Raw genomic sequence first — 19,967 nt, 5'->3', positions numbered from 1 at the left:
CCTACTTCCTCCAACTGGGTCCACCTCCCATTCAGCTGTGAACGCATCGAATGTTGATGCAGTTAGACCCTCATGTTCCAGCCACCTCTCAATGATGCTGTCACTTGCAGCCAAGCTTTCAACACGTAAGTCTTTTTTTTCTGGGGCCGGGGGAGGGGGACTCTTCATACACAAACAATAACAAAGGCCTTTTGTCAGATTCAACAATGGGGCTCACTCCCCAAATCCATCCCATGGGACTGAATGGGATCTCAGCTTCCATCTCATAGTGGGCTGAGATAACATGGTCTGCCTTGGAGTCTTGGTGGGGCCACAAAGAAGCTGCCTGCTCCATCTGCCCCTCTGGGAAATCTCCTTTCCAGGTTTCTCTCTAGTGTTGTCAGGATGCTTTAATGAGTGTCTGATTAATGGCAACTGTGAGATGAAAGGCAGTTGACAGTGAAGGCATCTTCATGCTTCCCAGGAGACATGGCTGTTGTTAGTTGTCAACTGAATTTGTGGTAGGGCATTTCTGCTCAGCCTTCTCTCTGTCATTTGAGATGCAGGAGTTGAAGGTACCACACCAGTTTTCTCTACATGGCTTTGAGAATGTTGTCATTGATCTGCTGTTTCTTGACCCCTTTGGGACAACTGAGAACTCCCAGCTATGTTGGGGAGAGGCTGGCTCCCACTGCCTAGGGTCAAGAAGAGTCTGTGTGAGCAACCTCCTGCAGGTTCTTGCCTCCACTCAACACCTTACTCTAGAGCGAGGAAGCCTGACTTGAAAGTGCAGTGGCTTAGATCACAGCTGGCTTTGACACCACCTGCCACCTAGGAGCAAGAGGATGCTGGACACCTGCTCAGATGTAGGGATACACCTGGAAGAGGAAGGAGAGACTCATTCTTCTGGAGCTGGAGGAGTAGCATTTAGCACGCAACCCTCCCATGTTACCTGTTGTGCTTGGAGCTCACACACGCTGTCACTCATTGTTCCCAATTTACAGTGGAAATTGTTAAAATGATAGGCCATATTGTAAACTCTGTGGGTCGTAGAGTCTCTGTTCAACTACTTCACTTTGCTGTTACACCAAGAAAGCAACCATAGGTGATATGTAAATAAGTAAGCATAGCTGTGTGCCAATAAAACTTTATAGAACAGGCAGATGGCTGGGTTTGTCCATGGGCTGTACTTCACACCCCCACCCTCCAATCACCACCCTGGTACTGGCGATCGAACCCAGGGCCTCACACTTGGCAAACACTCAATCACTGAACTACATCCCCAGCCCATGGGCTAACTTTGCCAACCTCATTAATTCTCTGTTTAGGGTTATGACATGGCATGGGAAGTTCCGGTTCCATTTCTTAACATGCAGGATCACAGTACACTCAGTAGAAAGTATGCCTCATCTCTTTAGTGTGGATCAGAGGAATTACATAAATATGAGTGACTCTTTTAAGGTTTTTTTGGACAGCATAGCCTAGAAAATCATTATTCAGTTCTTCAGCTCTTGTGATCTAGGTACTCCACTGAATCCAGCCAGCAAATGAGCCTGGAATCACACAGCCTCACAGGCATAGGATAAAGTTATGCTTGCTAATAGGAAGTGTTGCTCAGGTGGATTGTGAAGCAGCAGTTCCTGGAAGAGCCAGTCCCTTCTCTCAAGCCCTGTGCACGTTAGTATCTCTCGCTTTATCTTTAACCTGAGTCTTTCATGTTGTCCCCAATGCTCGGAACAGCACTGGAACCAACAAAGGGAAGACCACATGTAGACTACCTCTCTTTGCGACTTGTCATGATCTGTGGGAGAATGGGACCACAACCTAGAAAGCAGTGTGACCTTGAGTTTGTGACTGGGAATAATCAGTGAGGAAATGAGCAAGCCTACAGTGGTCAGCAGATTTCAAAATGATGCCATGGTCTCTCTCTGTTCATTGTCTCCTCCCCTGTTTGTGGGCAGAGCTCTAAATGTGATAGTGTCATATGGTAGGTTGATGTCAGCTTGCACTGGAAAGGGGTCTTGCAGATACAATGAAAGCTACTGACTATTTGACTTCATGAGAGGAAGATTATCTGGGTAGGTCTAATGTACTCACACCATCTCTTGGAAAGGAGAGTTTCCTCTGAAGGGAGTGGGAGATTGGTTAGAAGCTGTTGCTAGTGTGATGATGGAGAAGGCCTTAACAATAGCTGAGCTTTCATGGACATTAACCCGAATTCTCCTTTGTCCATCATGATCCCTCAGAGACCTCTTTCGATACTCATGGCAAAGAAGGTGACAGAAGCCTTCATCCTTTGTATCTTTATCATATTCCCCCAACAGTAGCTGCTAACCACTGAAAGCTGGTTCTGCCCAGTCTCTTTACAAACTCTGCATCCTCTGATACCCATCCCCCTGTCTCTGAGACCTCAGCAAGGAAAACTGGAGTTAAGGTATGTTAATAAACTTGATCAAGGCTGCCCAGCCTGTAAGTGACAGCACATGACTCAAGCTCATGAGCAGGCCTCAAGCTTCCTGCTCTTTCTGCTTCTCCTTTGTGTGTATTTCCTCCCAGATCTTCTCATGTAGAGACACCTGCCAGGCCCAAGGATAGGGAAGCTAAATGGGTAGTGAGTGGAAATTGTCAGACATCAGTGAGGACAGGGAAATATGGAAAATGCCAGCAGTCTCAGACACCTAGGTCCCTAAGCGGGCAAAGAACCTGTCCCAGTTTTTAGCCTGTGGCAAGTGAGCCTCCAGCAAATTACATTAGTCTGCTAAGTGATTAAAGTGCCCTTAAGCAAGTCTTGAAAATGCACCAGGATTAAGTCTAAGCATAGCTAGTCTATTCTGGGCATGAAATGACTTGAAAGAAGCATTCCCTTTTGTGCTGCTGGTTTCTCTTAAGAATTTCCGTCTTGAACTGTACAGCTCACTCAGGATTCTGGCTCACTAGGTGGATTCATTTACACTAGACTTTATTCTGTAGGAGATTCGTTGATTCGGGACAGAGAGTGTAGAGCACATCAGGACATGTACTGTGTGGCTGACCACTGTCCTATGCCTTGACACCCAGGGCCATAAGGGCTCTGAGATGTGGCTGTTGTGTCCTTGTTAGCTTTCTGTTGGTATCTTTGTTTATTCTTGTTTATTAATGACCCCCTAGTACTCAAACAGATCTGAACAGCCTGAGTTTTGGGAGTAAAGGTCGCACATCCCTGTTCACAGGTCATTTAGTTTGTTATGATTTTTTAAATCACAGAATGGAGTTACATGGATGGTAGAATCAGACAAAAAAAAAATGACTCCCTCTGTTGCAGTTTCTGGAAAATGCTATTTCCTTTCCTTCCCATATTTTTATTTTTTATTACCATAAAATTTGCCATTTAACCATTTACAAGAGTACAGCTCAGTGGCATTTTTACATCCCCTGTGTTGTGTGGTCATCACCAGTGTTTATTTCCAAAATGTTTCATTGCCTGGAACAGAAACAGTTTAGCCCTCTGTTCCCACCATTACCCCATTCATGCCATATCTGGAACTTGAGAAATACTCCAATGTCAGAGGATAGCACACTTACGCCCTGATAAGCAGTTCTTCTAGGGAATGTGCCTGGGCCCAAGGAGCAGTCAGCCCCTCCCTGCCATCTTGGTCTCCAGCCATCCCATGTGGTATCTGTTCATGGTGGTCAAATCTTCTGATTAGAGATCAGGGGAATAGCAGAAGGAGCCTGGGCAGGGAACCCTGATTGGTGGGCTCTGGGGTGCTGGTAGAGGGATCGCTGTGTGAGCCAGGACACTTCTTTGTTTGCCATGGTTGATTCTTAGAGGCAGGGTACACACCCCTCCTCCTACTAACATAGAGATGGCGCCCTTCTTTGGGTTTGCTTGGGGGCCTTATGGATATGTTTGTCTTGGAAACTGTTATCCCTGCTACTCAAGTTGCTGCTAAATCCATGAACTTGCAATAGGCAAAGCAGGGTTGGTGAGCCCTGCTTTGTAGGATGAGAAACACTGTTACTGCCAGTATTTGAGGCAAAGTTCCACCAGGAGAGCTTTGGCCTTGTGACTTAAACTATGAGACGTTCCAGAAAAGGTGGAACATGTGAAGACAATGACAAGAGTTGTGGTTGCCAGGGGCTAGGAGGAGGATGAACAGGTGCACCACTGAGGATATTTTAGGGCAGAAAATACTTTTTATGATACTATAATATAATAGGGAATAACTGTCATTATACATTTGTCAAAAACATAGAATGTACACCACCAAGAGTGAACCCTAATGTTAACTTGCATCTGGGTATCAAGGTAGGTTCGTCAGTTGTCCAAAATGTACACTCTTATGGGTGATGTTGAAGGGGAAGGTTGAACGTGCAAGGGTCAGAGAGTACAGGGAAATTCTGTACTTCTCACTCAGTTTTGTTGGAAACCTAAAAGGACTCTAAGAACTCAAAAAATACCAATATGGGAGGGGCAAGAGCTGAGGGTACTTATGAAAAATTATGGACAGCGTGCACTAATTGTTGAGTGAAGGTTTTCTTATCATGCTCTCTGCTTTGATTTATGTCGGAAATTATCCTTTACACCCATGAAAGCAAAACTATTTTGCAGGGATTTACTTGGCTGGCCATCCGAGGAAGGCAGTGAGATGCATGATGGCTTCCCTTGGTCTAGGCCTGCAATCAGGACATGTGAGGGATGGTGAGGCACCCCTCTGAGCCTCAGCATCCTCTTGTGTAAAGTCTCAGCTGATTCATGCGTCATGAGACCTGCAAGCATTAAATAACACTGTTTGTAAGAAGTCAAGAATGGCGCCTGGCAATGGGGAGATGCCTCTGCATGCTGAATAGCAAAGCAGCAGGAGGCAGGGGTGGCCTTGTGGAAGAGCAGAGATCTGTGGTGGGATATGGCCACTCTCAAAATGGCCACTTTCAGCCCATGCTGATTCCTTACCTGGGAGTGCTGCGTCTGCGGGGACTGGGACAATGTGTGAACCCTGCATGCCACCTTATTTAGCAGGAGCCAGACAAGTAGGCGAAGGCCCAGAGATCTGATCCTGGACCCCGATGGAGGCCATACGATCGGAGTCTGGAGAAGGCCCTCCTGGGACTTCTGTGTTTTCTTGTGGGCATCACAACCCAGCTTGCCTCCTCCAGGGCCAGCAGGGAGAAGGCTCAGGGCAAGTTGGGTTCCAGTGAAAAACTTGATGGATTGACTTGAAAAAGAAATTAAGAAATAGTGGAAAAAAGAAACGTGAGCTCGTGCAGACAGGAAATAGTGAGGATTGGGACTTTGGCTTCAAAGCGTCTGCCCACAGGTGTCTCTCCCCTATTGTCTGCTCACAAGTATGTCCAGACTTGACCCTGCATTCCTGGGCACTTACAATCTGGTCCCAGCTGACCTATCTAGTCTCATCCCCAGGAAGTTCTAGTGACATCGGTCTAGAGACGTGAAGCAGGTCCCCTAGGTTCTGTGCGTCACTTTACCCCTCCCACCCTGGGGTGCTTTCTTAGAAGGCACTCCTCCTGCCCAGGACCATTTCTCTGTTCAGGTCACATGACAGGACACTGCTGATCATATGCAGTTATTGACTTGAGCAAAGAGCCACCAAGTGTGGTCTGTGCAGGAACAGTGATCAGCTGAAATAAAACATTCATTATCTCTGCCTCCTGTTCAATTGAGATGAGTGCTCTGTATCGCTCCTGTCGCTTCACCTGAAGTTGCCTCTTCTCCCCAGCATTCCCAAAGTATGTGGTAATCACTTTAAGGCAAATATCCAGCTATTATTCCTTGACTTACTGTCCTACAGGAATGGAATCTGTCACTTTTAATTTGTCTCCTTTGTTCCATCCATTTTAGGCAAAACGTTTTGTTAAAGGATGCAATTTTTCCTCTAAGCAGCTTGTTTTAATGCCAGAAGTATTTAAATGCTCTCATATTGAACTGTACAATCTAATTATGTAACTTAAAGTAAGTTTAGAGAAGGAATTTTAAAAGAAAACAAAACCCCACAGCATCACAATTTGAGACGTGCAGCTTTGTATTTTGCTGGAAGTTCACTGCCTTACTCCATATTTTTCCCTCTTTAGTAATAAGGCACCTCATCTTGAATTTTATTGGCAGTGAACACTGGGTAACAAAGATGTTAGAAACGCCTGAGGCTCTGTCAGAATAAAGTCATTTTAGAGCCTGTGATTGTGCCAGGAGCTTGTAATAGTTAAATTGGTTTCTGATTACTTTCCACTTGCTAAGTTCCCTTCTTCTCAATTAACAAGTAATTACTTAGGCCTATGCGGCTTGAATTGCTCCACACATCACATCCCAATAGGTGGCCTTGCAGGATGCTCTCTTGTTGGAGCCCAAGCATCCACTGACCCTTTTGTGCAAGGACAAAGTGGGCACCTGGGCCAAAAGGCCAGACTTTTTTGACATCCTTTTTTGACATGATGTTTGGAACTTTCAGGTGCTTCCTGCAGGCATGGCACTGCCAGGTCATCTAAGGGCCACACCCAGCCCATGTGCCTATGTGTTCTGTAGACGTAATCATGGGGCATGTCTTCTATTTTCCCCAAATGTGACTTAAGATTTTATAAAGTGTCAGTGGCAGTCATGGTGTTTGATGACTTGGTATCATGTAGTCATATCTTTCTCACCTTCAATCTCAAACCTAAGAACAGAATAAAACCCAAAGGTTCCAAGTTCCATGGATCTCAGAGGGGCCACAGCTTTCTGTTTTCACCCATTGGTGGAAAGGATGCAAATCTCAAAGACTTGAGCAACTTTTTCTTTCTGCTGTAGCATTTTGTAGCATTTTTAACTTCATTTTAAATTAACAAATAATAATCATATATCTTTACAGGGTACAATATGATGTTACAATATATGTACATATTGTGGAATGGTGACACTTAGCTAATTAACAAATCTTTCACCTGACAGTCTCATTATTTCTTTGTGGTATTGAGCAACTTTCTGAAATTTGCATAGCTAAATATTTACATGGATGTAAAGTTGTAGATACAACTGGATTAAGACTTCAACCATACTAATGTATAAATGTGACAATTACAGTTAAACTCATTTGGCACTGACAGTATGCAACAGAATGCTGTTCTAGTGGGTGTTCACCAGGGTTGAATTCCAGGATGGAAGAGAAAAAGTTAGGAGAGCTTGAGGTTTGGTTGTTTTCTTCGATTCTATGGACTTGGGGATGAGCTGTCTCCATTTCCATTAACCCCAATATTTTTTTTTTTAAAGGTGGTATTCTGACAGGTTTGATGAAGAATTGGCTTCTTTCTCCCTGAAGATAGGAATAGGTTCCCAAGAACAGGGAGGATTGTTACTTTCCATTAGATCATTAGAAATAAAACTTACAGGCTTCTTGACCAGATGGCATATGGAATCTTTTTAGGGTGACATGATTTGCCTCTGACTCTGTCTGCATTATTTATCTGTGTGTATGGTTTTATCTTCTGAATTTTCAGATTATAAGTAAATTCTTCCATAGATTAAAAATGATGGAAAAGAACTCTATTAAATGCAGGCTTACCCTTTTCTTTAATCATTCTGACCATTTGGAACAGCATCCATGAATGCGTCTACTTCTCACACCATTAGCTTTGGTTTTCAGATGTCACCTAATTGTCCTGGCTCAGAGTAAGACCTAACTTGTTTGGTTCAGAGGATGATTGATGTCTTCCCCTAAAGTCCCTGACTTTTCTGGAAGAGTAGAAGTAGTGCCTGCCTGGTCTGCTCCTCTTTCCATGTTCCCTTCTCTTGCACGCATCTTTCTCACATTCCTTGAGTTGCTCCTGGCCTCTACACATGCATTCTGAACCTCAGACACTGCAGTGCTGAATGGGAGGGGTGGAGAAAAACTTAGACTTCCAGAGGAGAACCCCTCCTCGCCGCTGGATCAAGCTGCTGGTGATGATGGGGGTGGTGTTCTTATTTTGTTCAGCTGTAAGAAAGTCCTGGACCTTGGCTCAGAGAGATCTGTTAGTATAGTTACAAACTTTTGGTTTCCTTACAGTCCAGCATTTCAGAATATGCACAGTGGCAAGGGATGCATTTAAGAGGTCAAATGCATGGAGGGTAAGAACACTGATACCAAAAAGACAAGATTCTTGCCATCGGGGGACAGCACCAGGGAGGAGAAGTAAAATGAAGGAATGAGTTCTGGAGGTTGAGGAGAGAGGGGAACAACACCTACCCATAGATGCCAAGTCCTCAGTGAGAAATTTGGGGTAACAGGAACCTAAAAAGAGCTAAGCCTCGCCATGGAAAATCTACTTAGAATGCAAGAACTCCGGGGTCAACCAAAGGCTATAAACTATTCTAGCTTCCCTGAGCCCTCCTCCAGTGTGAGCCAGAGCCTGACCTGGGGCAGCTCATCCCTCCCCTCACTCATCCATGCGTTCATTACTATGATAATCATATAGGAAGCACATAATTTGTGCCAGGTGCTGAATGGGTATTGAAAGTACTTGGCTGAATGAGCAGACAGTCCCTGCTGTCTGGGGGACCTTTCTGATTCTCAGGCCAGCTCTGACCGTGTCCTACACAGATAGGACCACCAGGGGAGCAGAGACAAGCCCATTTGCACCCTAACTGCCCTGTGATCACTTCCCCCAAAACCAACTGTGATCTTGTCATGTGCAGCCCAGCAGAAGGGAACCTTTTGTTTTAGTCCAGTAAGACATCCATGTGTCTGTCCAAACATGTGGATTGGCTTGTGGTACTTTTCACACTCCTGTGACTGAAAGCAAATCATTCTGCAAAAGCTCCTAATATGATTTTCTTTTTTATATCCCGGTTTGACATTTATTAGAAATAATTTATGAATTACAGTGGCTAACAGATATTCTTATCTAAAATAGTGTCTGTTTGTATTTCTGTTTACCTAGTTAGCTAATTAATTTCTCTTCAAATGAACCCAGGGTCACAAGTAAGTTTTTATTCCCGTCCATTGTGAACTGTGGAATATTATTTATGCATGGACTGGGTGGGTCTGTGCAAATGATACCACCCTTATGCATTGAACCTGAGCTCTATCTGATCTTTGTTTACTGGGTTGATTATGATTCTTATTTGATCTTTCCTTTAGCTTTCCTCATACAACTCGCATTCTATGTTATTTGGTTTTTGTTCTGGCTTTTTAAAAAATTTATAGAGTCTAAATTATAGAATCTATCCTTCAGCACTGCTTTCTCAGTTGACAGTTCATTAAAAAGTTTTTGTTCAGTCTTCATTTTATTTCAGCCTGACATGTTTTGTTTTTTTAAAAAAAACAAAAAGTCATTTTGAGAAATATCTTTATTTAACCAGCTGAAATCATTTAAGAGTTTAATTAAAAACAGCATATTACAACTGTTTTTAGGTGCTATCTGGAGGCAAAATAGTTACCCTGTAATAATAATGTATGTTTTATCACCATAGAGGGCTGGAGGTGGTGCCTTCTTAAAGCTCACATAAGGTCCCTAGGGTACTCTAGGGAGCATCCAAGTTCTAAAGATAAAGGAAAACACTGGTTATGGTCATAAGTTCAGTGTTCTTGTGCTTTATGTGGAGCCACCCTACAGTGACAGGAAGCTGCGTTTCAGTGCCACTTGGGTTAATGCAGTACTATTTGCATATGGTGGACAAGGCTCCAACGGGTAAAGGAGTAATCATCTTCTCTTTGGCCTCATGACCTGTGCTTCTGAGGACTGAACATGCCATGGTCAACTCTAGCCCGACTAGAGGGCTGACCTGAGTGGCCAGGCCTCCCGTACTTTCAAGGCATGTCCCAAGTTTTGTGATTTGTCCCAAGTCCTACATTAGTTTATAAAGAAGCCCAGATGCTCTATATTCAGCTTTTTAAAAAAATCAATTACAGAATTTAGCAACAAGAGCTATTTTTCAAGTTTAACTGGGCATCCTATATTTGCAAAATCTGGCAGTCCTGTGGTTGACCGATGTTGCTGCCCAGTCTTGGCTTTTGGTTAATGGACAAGGCCGTGATCTCCACAGCCTCTCATTAACAGTCACTTAAAACACTTATTTCTTCATTCTGGTTATGCTTTAATGTCCCCAGGGAAAGATGCAAATAGCTCTGTCTGCAGTTCTCTTAGGTGGCTGAGATAGCAAAGTCCAGCACTGGCCATGAGGCACACCTGTGTGGGTCCTGTGTCCCACTGATAAAATGAAATGCTGCCTGCAGGAGTGTGAAACTGCAGTGACAATAGGTGATGGTGGGAGGTGGTGGTAGCAGGTGCTGCTAGAGACCTCTGAAAGTCTCAGGTGGAGAAACTTCCTCCTTCCTCCCAGGCTTACTGGCCTTCATAGGTTGGGATGGCAGGACATGAGAAGTTCTCCAGGAGCGCTTAGCTAAAGGGACAATGCTGTCAGAGAACAGGAGTTACCAGTAGGTAACCTAGATTTCCCTTACACTCTGGCTGCTTCCTGCTGTCTAAATAGAGAGAGGGTAATTAAGTTTATTATCTGTGACCCAGTGCTAATTCCTCTTGCATCCTTGTCTTGTGCAAAGGCAGAGGGCCATTTACAAAGGAACTGGACTACACTTTACTATGGTCAATATTTTCAAGGGTTATAAAACAAATCTACTGAATGAACAAGCTTGAGAAAGATAGTACTTGTAGCAGCCCAAATGGCAAATTTTATCAAAGAAAAATAAATTCAAGGTATTTAGAATTGTGCTTAAAATAGTATGTCATCAATGAATCAAGGAATTAAAATCCTTGCTAAGATTCTTGTGAAAACACTCTGCTATCTACTAAAGCCTTTAAATTATCTTTTAACGAGTGAACAGCGATGAAAATTAGTGTGTGGGGTGGAAAACACATGCTGCTACAGTTAGCCGTGCTTCCACACTTGGTAATGTTGCACCAAAACCATCCTAATCCTGATGGCTCATGTACAAAGAATGCTTTCAAATTCGTAGCTTTAAAAAGCCAGCTGAGCAAAGATAATTTAAGGGTATGACATTAAGACACTACAACTTTAAAAGATTTTATTTGCACGTTTTCTTTTTTTTAAAATTAGATTATTTTTGGTGATACTTTCCAAATGTTACTTGCAGAAGCTGTTATTTTGGTCTGTTTCCTTCATTTTGCAATTGCTAATTTCCTTGATTAATTTGGAGAACATCTGCATATAATTCTGTGAGCTTTGCGTTGGCAAAAAGCACCCAACTTTGCACAGGACTTGGAGATTTCACATTCCAGACAGTCTGGGTTCCTATCTAATTGAAATGCCAAACCCACAAAGGTGCCAGAGCCTAAGTGTGTAATTATGTAATTTTCTCTTGATCTTTCAGAGTCTTCCTGCGAGCGATTAATCAGTATGCAGATATGCTGAACAAGAAGTTTCTGGATCAAGCGAACTTTGAGCTGCAGGTAAGGGAAGAGGTAGGACCTTTGTGGAATCATCACGTTAAAACAAATGGCTAGTCGGAGCCACTAGTTGGTATTTCAATGCTCGATCTTAATTGGTGTCCCATCTGAGCTGTGGAAATGGAATTTGTAATATATGCTATTGGAACCCAAGGAGTGAAAATTATGCCTCCAGGGTGTTTGCTCAATTTAGCAAGTTAGGAGATGGAATTGTTTCCAAGAGAAGCTACTGGATCTGAGTGACAAGGCGGGACTCTCCCTCTGAGAAGAAAACAGGAAGGCTGCAGCATCTCAGCCTGTTTGGCTACCTAGATAGTATCACATCATCGGAAGGTGGGGAAGAAGGGGTCAGTGGAGGAGAAGCAGGTTGGCTTCACAGAGCTCAACTTGCTATAAAAACTGTTTCCACCTGCAGTGGCACAAACCCAAACCCAAGGTTGTCATCAGCCAGCCATCAGTTTCAGGAACACCTCTTCAGTGCATGGTGTGTGTGTCTGTGGAATATGGTGTGTGGTGTGTGCGTGTGGTGTGTGTGTGTGGTGTGTGTGGCATGATTTCTTACTTTGCGTCTGGAATTTGTGGCTCTCAGTCCTTGTACTCTAGATGTGTTTCTAATAATAACTCATTGGTCATCATTGTTGCTTACAATAGTTTACTAAAATTTGCAAATGAAAAAGAAGCATCTACCCGCAAATGCTATGTTTGTTTTCCTGGGTGGGGTTATTCATTGAGAAGGAACATGTTCCACTCAGTAGATGATCCAGAAATGTCTACCAGATCACAAAAACTAGATACTGTGTCTTTTTCCATTTGCATTGCCTTCAGAAAATTTAGAGCAGCTGTGATACTTGGTTTGCTAGGTAAGTTCTGAGGCATCTGCGACCTTGTTTCTTTTACGTTTTTTTAATTTAAAATTTTAAAATTTACTTGGAATCAAGTAACATATGAGATCCTCCCACACACATCCTTTTACAACTCTCATTCCCTCTCTGCCGGGGCACTTACAACTGTGGCTCTGCTCTCCTCCCAACACCGCGAGCACGCGTGTGGACTTAGGTGCTTGCTCTTTGATGTTCACATGAATTGGCTCGTTCCCTGTGTTTTACAGTCCTGTCACATTTCACAGCACGAGGGTACCAGCACCTCCTTAGCCACCCCTGCTCTGATGGCCTGCAGGTTTCTAGTTCGTCACTGTCCTGAGCCCTGATACCATGGACTGATATGAGCCCCTCGGTGCATGCACTGTGGAGAGTAGGTTGATGCCAGGGAAAACTGCAAGAAACTTGAAGCTTGATGGACAGTGACACACACCCACCTGAAATGCTTAAGGAGTCACACCAGCCTCTTATGAGGGCAGCCACTTATTAGAGCCTTCTCTACTACTTTCTTGAAAATTGTGGATTCTTGTTTTCATTAGAATTTTTCTGATGACTAGTTAAGCTGAAAATACATGCCAGCTATGAGGATGTCTACTATTGACTGTCTGACCATTTCCTCTGCTCATTTTTCTATTGGGCTATTTGTCTTTAAAAAAAAAAAGTTGGAATCCTTGCTATACCCTAGTCATGGGTTTAAGCTTATCGTGTAGAAATATTTAACTTTTTTGTTGTCAACTCTGTCATTCATTTTATGACTATTTGGTTTTGTGTTTTATGTTTTGCTAGAGAGGGCTATTTTAGGTTTTATGTTTATAAATGTCTTCTTACCCCAGTATTATAAATTAAACTCTTTTTATGCTTTCTTTCTCAACTTTCAGGTGTTTAATCCATCTGGGATTGGGAGCTAGTATGAGGGGTACAGGTCTAACTTCACTTTCCCCCCACATCATTCTTGAGTAGGTTCTCTCACCAGCGATCTGAAATGCCACCATTAGCATAACTGCAAATGTACTTCTGCACCAGTTCTGTTTACTGTGTTGTAACTATAGTAGCTTCCTTGTTACAGCTTTATTCTCAGCTATTAGTAGGGTCAATACCTCCCTGTTAGTTTTCTGTTATAAGATTATCATAGCTGTTTTTGAGCATTTCCTCTTTCCTATGAAGTTTAAAATCAGCTAGTTGGGTTTCATTTAAAAAGAAACCATTTTGCTTAGATATTAACTGGAATTCTGTTGAACTTGTAAGCCTAGGAATTTTACAGTATTTGAGAGAAATACTTTGCAGTGTTATTTTTCTCATATCGGTCTTCTTTTTTGTGTCCCTGAGAAGTTTTCTGGTTTGATCCATATTGGTCTCGTGACTGACTTGGTGGGAAGATTCCTGGATGCTATGATTGTGGCTACTGTTGGGGACGGACCCTTCTTACCAGAAAGTCAGTGATCCCTGTGCTTTTTGCTGTTTCATGAGTACAGATCCCTGGGTTCTCAGACTGGACCTGAGCACCTTGAAAGCCATGTGCTTTTAGGTTCTGAGCTCTGCCCTGTGGCAGGTGTGATGGGCATGTTTCTTCTTGTTTGCAAAGGCTGTGGCAAGAGTCACGGGCCACCTAGGAGTGCATCTGGCTGCACAGTAGTCCTCGTCCTATAAATGAAAAGAAGAAATAAAGAATCAGTGATGATGTCATTTAAAAGGAAGCATCCATGTGTTGTTGCCATTGATACTTGTAAAGATATTGGAATAAGTTAAATCGTGTTCTGGGTCCATGCATACCTGGGTCCCTTGCTAGCCGTAGTGCTGACTGTGATTCTCAGAGTGCAATTGACAGGGGCTGCTGGTTTTTGTCAGTGGTAAGAGGGACATAGGAGGGAGGTGTTGGGCCACCTTTATATATATATATATATATTATAATTTATGTATATATATACTATAATTATATATGTATAATTACAAAACAGGCCAAAAATAAAGCACTTTGTGGGAATATGAACTGTGCCATAGGGTTGCTCAGCTTCTAATGTCACCTGTACCCTTGGGCAAGTCTCCATCTCCCTCTGTGAGATGGGGTAACATCACCTCCTTATTTAGTTCTGAGGCGGTCAGAGTCCTTGGTGCATTACTACAAAAAGGGCAGTTCCTAAGAAGGGCTGGATAAAGGGAGCACCACACACTCTCAGATCCGGTGAATGCTCTTAAACTTCCACGTCCTTCCCAGGTAATTAAAAACAGATAATGTGGACACTATACTTTTTCATAACTCTTCAGAGCTATTTCATTTGCTTATTATCCCTGGTTTGTAAATGAGTAAACAACATCCACTGATTTCTCCTATAGACCATTGCCTGTCAAAACACATATAGTCCATAAGCCCTTGAACTAAGTGTTTGATCTGTTTCTATTTCCCATAATTGTCTAGTGGATGCATAATTTTGGAACAATAGAGACCATAAATTATGGAAGTCTATACTGTCCTTCAGTAAGGGGCTCCATAGCATGATAACAGCAACAGCTAACATTTATTAAGTGTTAAGTGCTTACCACATGGCTCAACACCACCCTGCCTACAACTCTACATATATTTAGTCCTTTGATCCTCCCAGCAAGCAGGTGAGGTAGATACTGTTGAAATCTCTATTTTACCAGTGAGGAAACTGAAGCTCAGAGAGAGGTTAGATTAGGTACGCTAGTGAATTGTAGAGCTGGGATTTAAGCTCCATGCTGAGCCGTGAACCATACCTCCAGGACTGCATAGCTGTTCTCTGGTTTTTTAAACATTTCATAAGTTATACATACATACATACATATATATATATAGAGAGAGAGAGAGAGAGAGAGAGAGAGAGAGAGAGAGAGGAGATACATGTCCCAGAGTGTTTTTGAGATCCTGTGTAAGCTGTTCAACAACTCAGCATCTCCCCTCTTCTGGTTTTCAGTTGTGGAACAACTACTTTCACCTGGCTGTCGCTTTCCTCACTCAAGAGTCCTTGCAACTGGAGAATTTTTCAAGCGCTAAGAGAGCCAAAATCCTTAACAAGTAAGTCCTCGTCCAGCTCTGACATTGTGGGCAGGAGCCTCCAGCTCTATTAGTGTAATTTTCTTGTCGTCTCTAAGCCAACTGGGTACAAATTGAGATGTAATCACAGTGTAATGAAAGGGTGGTTTTAAATCATGAATCCAGTGCTGCCTTTTCTAACCTGTGAATCAAGATCTGAATTTGCAGGATTCTTCTTGGTAGGTTCAAAGTCAGTACAATTCGAGATGGTTAGCACAACACAAAATTTGAATTTCTGGAGATAATGACATTTGCTGTGCACTACAGTGGTGTCCTTACACATGTGGTTTACTTTATTGCTTAATTCTCCAACCTTGATTCTAAAAAGAGAGAATTGTGGAAGCTGTGGGCACTGTTTGGATTATCCTGCAACTCATAGTGGAGTTTGAGCTACTGATGGCTTCCTTCTTGGTAGCAGATTACCCATCTTCTTCTGGGTAAATTTGAATGGACTGGACTCACACTTGAATCCTTGTAAGCCAACCTTGACAAAGCTCCATGAGGGTCAAGGTCCTTGCCAGGCACCTTCAGCTCTGTCACCCCAGTCTGCATCCTGCACTGCTGTGCTCCAGCATCAAGAAAGAAAATCACTTTTGGGTTTCCTCACAATGTCTGGATGCTCTGAGCACTGCCTCCTCTTTTTCTGTTCAGTCGCACTAATTTCTCTCTGCTCCCTGTTCCTCTTTCAGATGACTCTTGAGAAGATTCTGGAATGGCCTCCATATTGCCAGGTCATCGTGTTTCTATTACTTGTGCAATATCTGACTGTCCCTAGACTGCTCTTTCAGTCAGAGATTCCAAAAGGAATCTCAGAAGGTAGCAGCCACTCAGCCTTTCTCTATGCCCTGAGTGTTTCTCTTCCTTACAGGGCAAATGGAAAACAGATTATCTCTAAAGAGTAAGATGTGCTTCAGCAAATAATTTACTGAGTTGTACTATGAGCACTTGGTTTGCATTTTCACATATAATCATTAAAAAGCAAGACCAGTCGTAAGTCCTCTCATCATCCATGCTTTCCAGATGATCAGGTAAAGCACAGACTGCTCGAGTCACTAGCTGTCACACCTAGAAAAATGCAAAGTATGTTCCAGCACACGGTTTTAATCTGTGTTGCTTTGGGGACCTTCAAGACTTCGATCTGCATCCTTGCAACTAAAAGTCAGCTTGCCCCTGGCCAGCTGTTCTCTGGGCTCCCTTGTCTGGTTGAGTGCTGTCAAAGAACTGTGGAGGTAGACAGTGATCAGTGTTGAGAAGTAGAAATGTATCTGCCAAGCCAGGCACGGTGCGGGGCAGAATGGGTGCTCACCCAGGGCTACTCGTGCAGTGCATCTCCTCAGAGCCTGCGTAGTTCTTAATCACTCACATTAGTCCACAGACTCTTCCAGGCTGGACCTTTTAGAGGCTGCCCTGCCCTGTGACTGTCACAGGGCCAGTAGGAAGTGAGCCTGATGCCTAGACTTATTGCTGTCCTGTTCACGTGCTAAGTAGTGGAAACCACTGTTGTATTAACAGAAATCCCCTGCATACCCTTACCACCGCAGGTACAGCTCGCTGAGGGCCTACCCAACTCCCTGGAACACGGGTCCCCTTTATCCATCCCACAGAAGGAGGACTTAGCCTTCCGGGGAGATCCTTAGCCGTGCAGGCTGTGCTCACTGAGGGGTGGTGCTGGGATGCAAACCCACAGTGTCTGACTTCAGAGCCCGCTTCCTGCACTTCCCATGCTTGGAGGTGTCCTCAGAAGAGAGGTCCGTTGAAAATGGAACCTGCCTCTGAAGACTTTGATGCAGAGGCCCCAGGGGCCAGGGTGGCGGCTCTGCACTGGGCCCATTCTCAGGCTGGTGTGCTAAAGCAATGTTAGCAAATGCCTTAACCACACAGGACTTTGGTTGCCAGAGAAAATGTTTGCTTCCCACCTAACAAAAGGCTTCAAAGACAAAGAAAATTTAAACACAGCCAGTTGGTGTCTCTCCTTCCAGAGCCAACAGGGCCTCTGGATCAGGCATTGGCATTTCTCTTATCACTGCAGCAGCAACAGACTGTGGAGTTACCCTTCTAAATGTTCTCATGGATTTCCCAAGGGAAAGACCCAAGCATCTTAGAAGTTGTCTCTGCATGACTCTGTAGGGTGGCTTGGGTTCTCTGTGAGTCTGAGAGTCCTCTCCAGGGTCATGGGCTCCTTGTGTCGCAATGACAGGCAATGGAGGAGGCTAGCCAAAATATGCTCATGTCTCAGATAAGTCTGACCTGATTTGTGAGACTATGCAGTATAAACCACACAGAGGGCCACCAGAGCTTGTCACATTCTTCAGGCCTCTTGTCAGACTTTAAACACTTCATAGTCCACTTGCAATTTATTTCTAAATATCAAAACCTGCATAAGAAATATTTTGAGGGTTCCTACCCAAATGCTTAAACTGTCTAGGCACTGTATGTTTTCGTTCATCTAAAATTATCCAGTGAAAAGGGATTGAGCCTACTCTTTGTGCAGTCCCAGTGCTCGGAACAGAGAGGAGAAGCAGATGCCATAATGACAGCATTAAGAGGTTAGTGGGGGAAGCAGAGAGGCAAAAATGCAAAGCTAACAAGTAGAGTGTGGCAGAAGTGGGGTGGTAACTAGGGTCCTAATGGCTGGGAGATGGGCCTGCAAGGCCCAGCCTGAGAAGCCCAAAGGTCTCCTGGCATCATGGATTTCAGGCTGGGAGGGGAAGGAAGTTGAGTGGTCTATCACCTTCACTGACCAGAGCCAACAGTTAAACAGCAGTCATCCCAGAAAGAGACACGGAACCTCAAAGGGCTTGGCCTGATCTAGAAGCAAAGGGCTGTTTCATGTTGTACAAACATCAGGGAATAGCAGGGCCTGGAGGGTTGGGGCTGGGCATAAGGGGCTTGTGACATGAAGATTGACCGTGGGCCTGAGCCAGTGGCTGGATGGTAATGATGGGTAATGATTCACTTGCTTTTCTGTGTCTACGGGGAAGCCTTTATCGAGCCTCAGGACTGTGCCCATGTGGGCCAATCTGCTATTCTAGGACTCCTCTGAGCAGGTGGCCTCTGCTCTTCTCAGCCTATCTTTCTTTACTCACTGCCAAGCCGTCCAGCTCCTCACCTCTGCCTGGTTCATGCCAGTGTGGCTCTAAACAGTGAAATATTCTAGTATCAGAAGACCTGCCTGTCCATTCCCTATTGTTTAGTACTCTGTCCTTCCGGTGACAGAAGTTGGGGATAATTAGGATAGCCATTCCAAAGACATTCCCCAAAGTGCATGGGAATAGCGTAAAAGAATGGTCCATAACGCAGAGAGAACTGATTATGTCAAACCCAAATTGAGAGCAAGTTTTGTCAGTGAGCCACAAAATAATAACTCCTAAGACTCAAAGCCCATAATAAGAAAATTAGCAGGCTCACCCTTCAGACATCCTTGATGCTCGGGACTCAGAAAGAAGGACAGAGACATCCTCTGAATGCTAAGTCTGACTGTCACTCCCTCCTCCTATCCCCGTCCTCATTATTGGGGCTCAGAAAATAAGAATAATACGTTAAAAAGTTGACTTTTGATTGGCAGCCAGCTTGACAACTTTAGTATGCAAGCCACAAAGTGTCCCCCCTTGGAATGATGTGTCTGTCACATGATTGCAAAGGATCTCTGTGTTCTGGAAGAACAAGGGGCTCAAGAATGAATTGGGCCTCTACATGCCTGAGCATCAAACACCCATTTAAAGTCTTCAGCATGAGAATATAAAGTTTGATGGCAAAGCCCAGCTCTGTTATCTTTTCACTTTTTTTTCCTCTTGAAGTCTACAACCTTCTAGGAAGACAGGTTTCACAACTAGACCAGAATACCAGAGAAACAAAAATATCTCCATCTGACCAAACACTGGGTTCTGAAATGCCTACATGTTAAGTCAAACTACAGAGGCAACTTTTGGGGAAACTGAAAGGAAGTAAATATGCTGTGATAAGCCCCATTTGGCAATGTGACCTCATCAGAAGCTATAATTCTGTGTTACAGATGATAACAGGCTATGTGATCGATGTAATTTATATTTATGTTAATTACTTTTAGGACACTCAAAGTATTCAAAACAAAATCGCCTTATGAATTAGAAGGGGACTAGGGAGACAGACTTCATAAGCAGTAATACTGTGCCAACTTCTTGTTGGCAAAGTTAGATGTCCCACACACATTGGTGACACTGCCCTGGGAAATATGATAGCGCTCAATGTAAGTAGGACCCCTATATCAGCCCTATGTCAAACAAGGTTGATTCCCATTGGTCCCGTCTGGGGTCCTGTCCCCCCTCGCCTATCTAGAAACCTACTATCTCCCACTAAGTAAAATAAAAGTGCCCATCCTTTCTCTCCTCTCTCTCTCTCTCTCTCTCTCTCTCTCTCTCTCTCTCTCCCTCCCTCCCTGCCCCCCGTCCCTGACCCTTTAGTCTGTTCCCTTATCAAGTTTGGACTGTATGTCCAAACTACCTGTCATGAAGTGGTAGAGTTCCTCCAGTCTGATTCCATTCTCTCTCCTTAAGAAAGCAATTTTCAAACTGTGGTCACCAGGATGTTAGCTGAATGGGCCATTGTATTAATTTCCTAGGTCCATCTGCCATAATAATGAACACAAGCTGGGGGTCATTCAGCAAAGTGTGTCACAGTTGTGGAGTCCAGATGTCTGAAATGCAGGTGCT

The 19,967-nt window shown here is 43.8% G+C and overlaps 1 protein-coding gene across 2 annotated transcripts in view; it reads left to right on the top strand.

Annotated features, from left to right (window-relative positions):
* Dock1 (dedicator of cytokinesis 1) overlaps positions 1 to 19,967 on the top strand; it is a 477,546-nt gene that overhangs the window by 369,891 nt on the left and 87,688 nt on the right. For both annotated transcript variants that reach the window (XM_074078054.1, XM_020167338.2), the window contains exons 30-31: positions 11,277 to 11,355; positions 15,161 to 15,261. In XM_074078054.1, the coding sequence (XP_073934155.1) occupies positions 11,277 to 11,355; positions 15,161 to 15,261 (180 nt within the window). The remainder of the gene's footprint in view (positions 1 to 11,276; positions 11,356 to 15,160; positions 15,262 to 19,967) is intronic.

This window comes from Castor canadensis, chromosome 7 (genome assembly GCF_047511655.1).
Source record: "Castor canadensis chromosome 7, mCasCan1.hap1v2, whole genome shotgun sequence".
NCBI lineage: Eukaryota > Metazoa > Chordata > Mammalia > Rodentia > Castoridae > Castor > Castor canadensis.
Note: the sequence above shows the minus strand (reverse complement) of the source record. Positions and strands in the feature narration are given on the sequence as shown.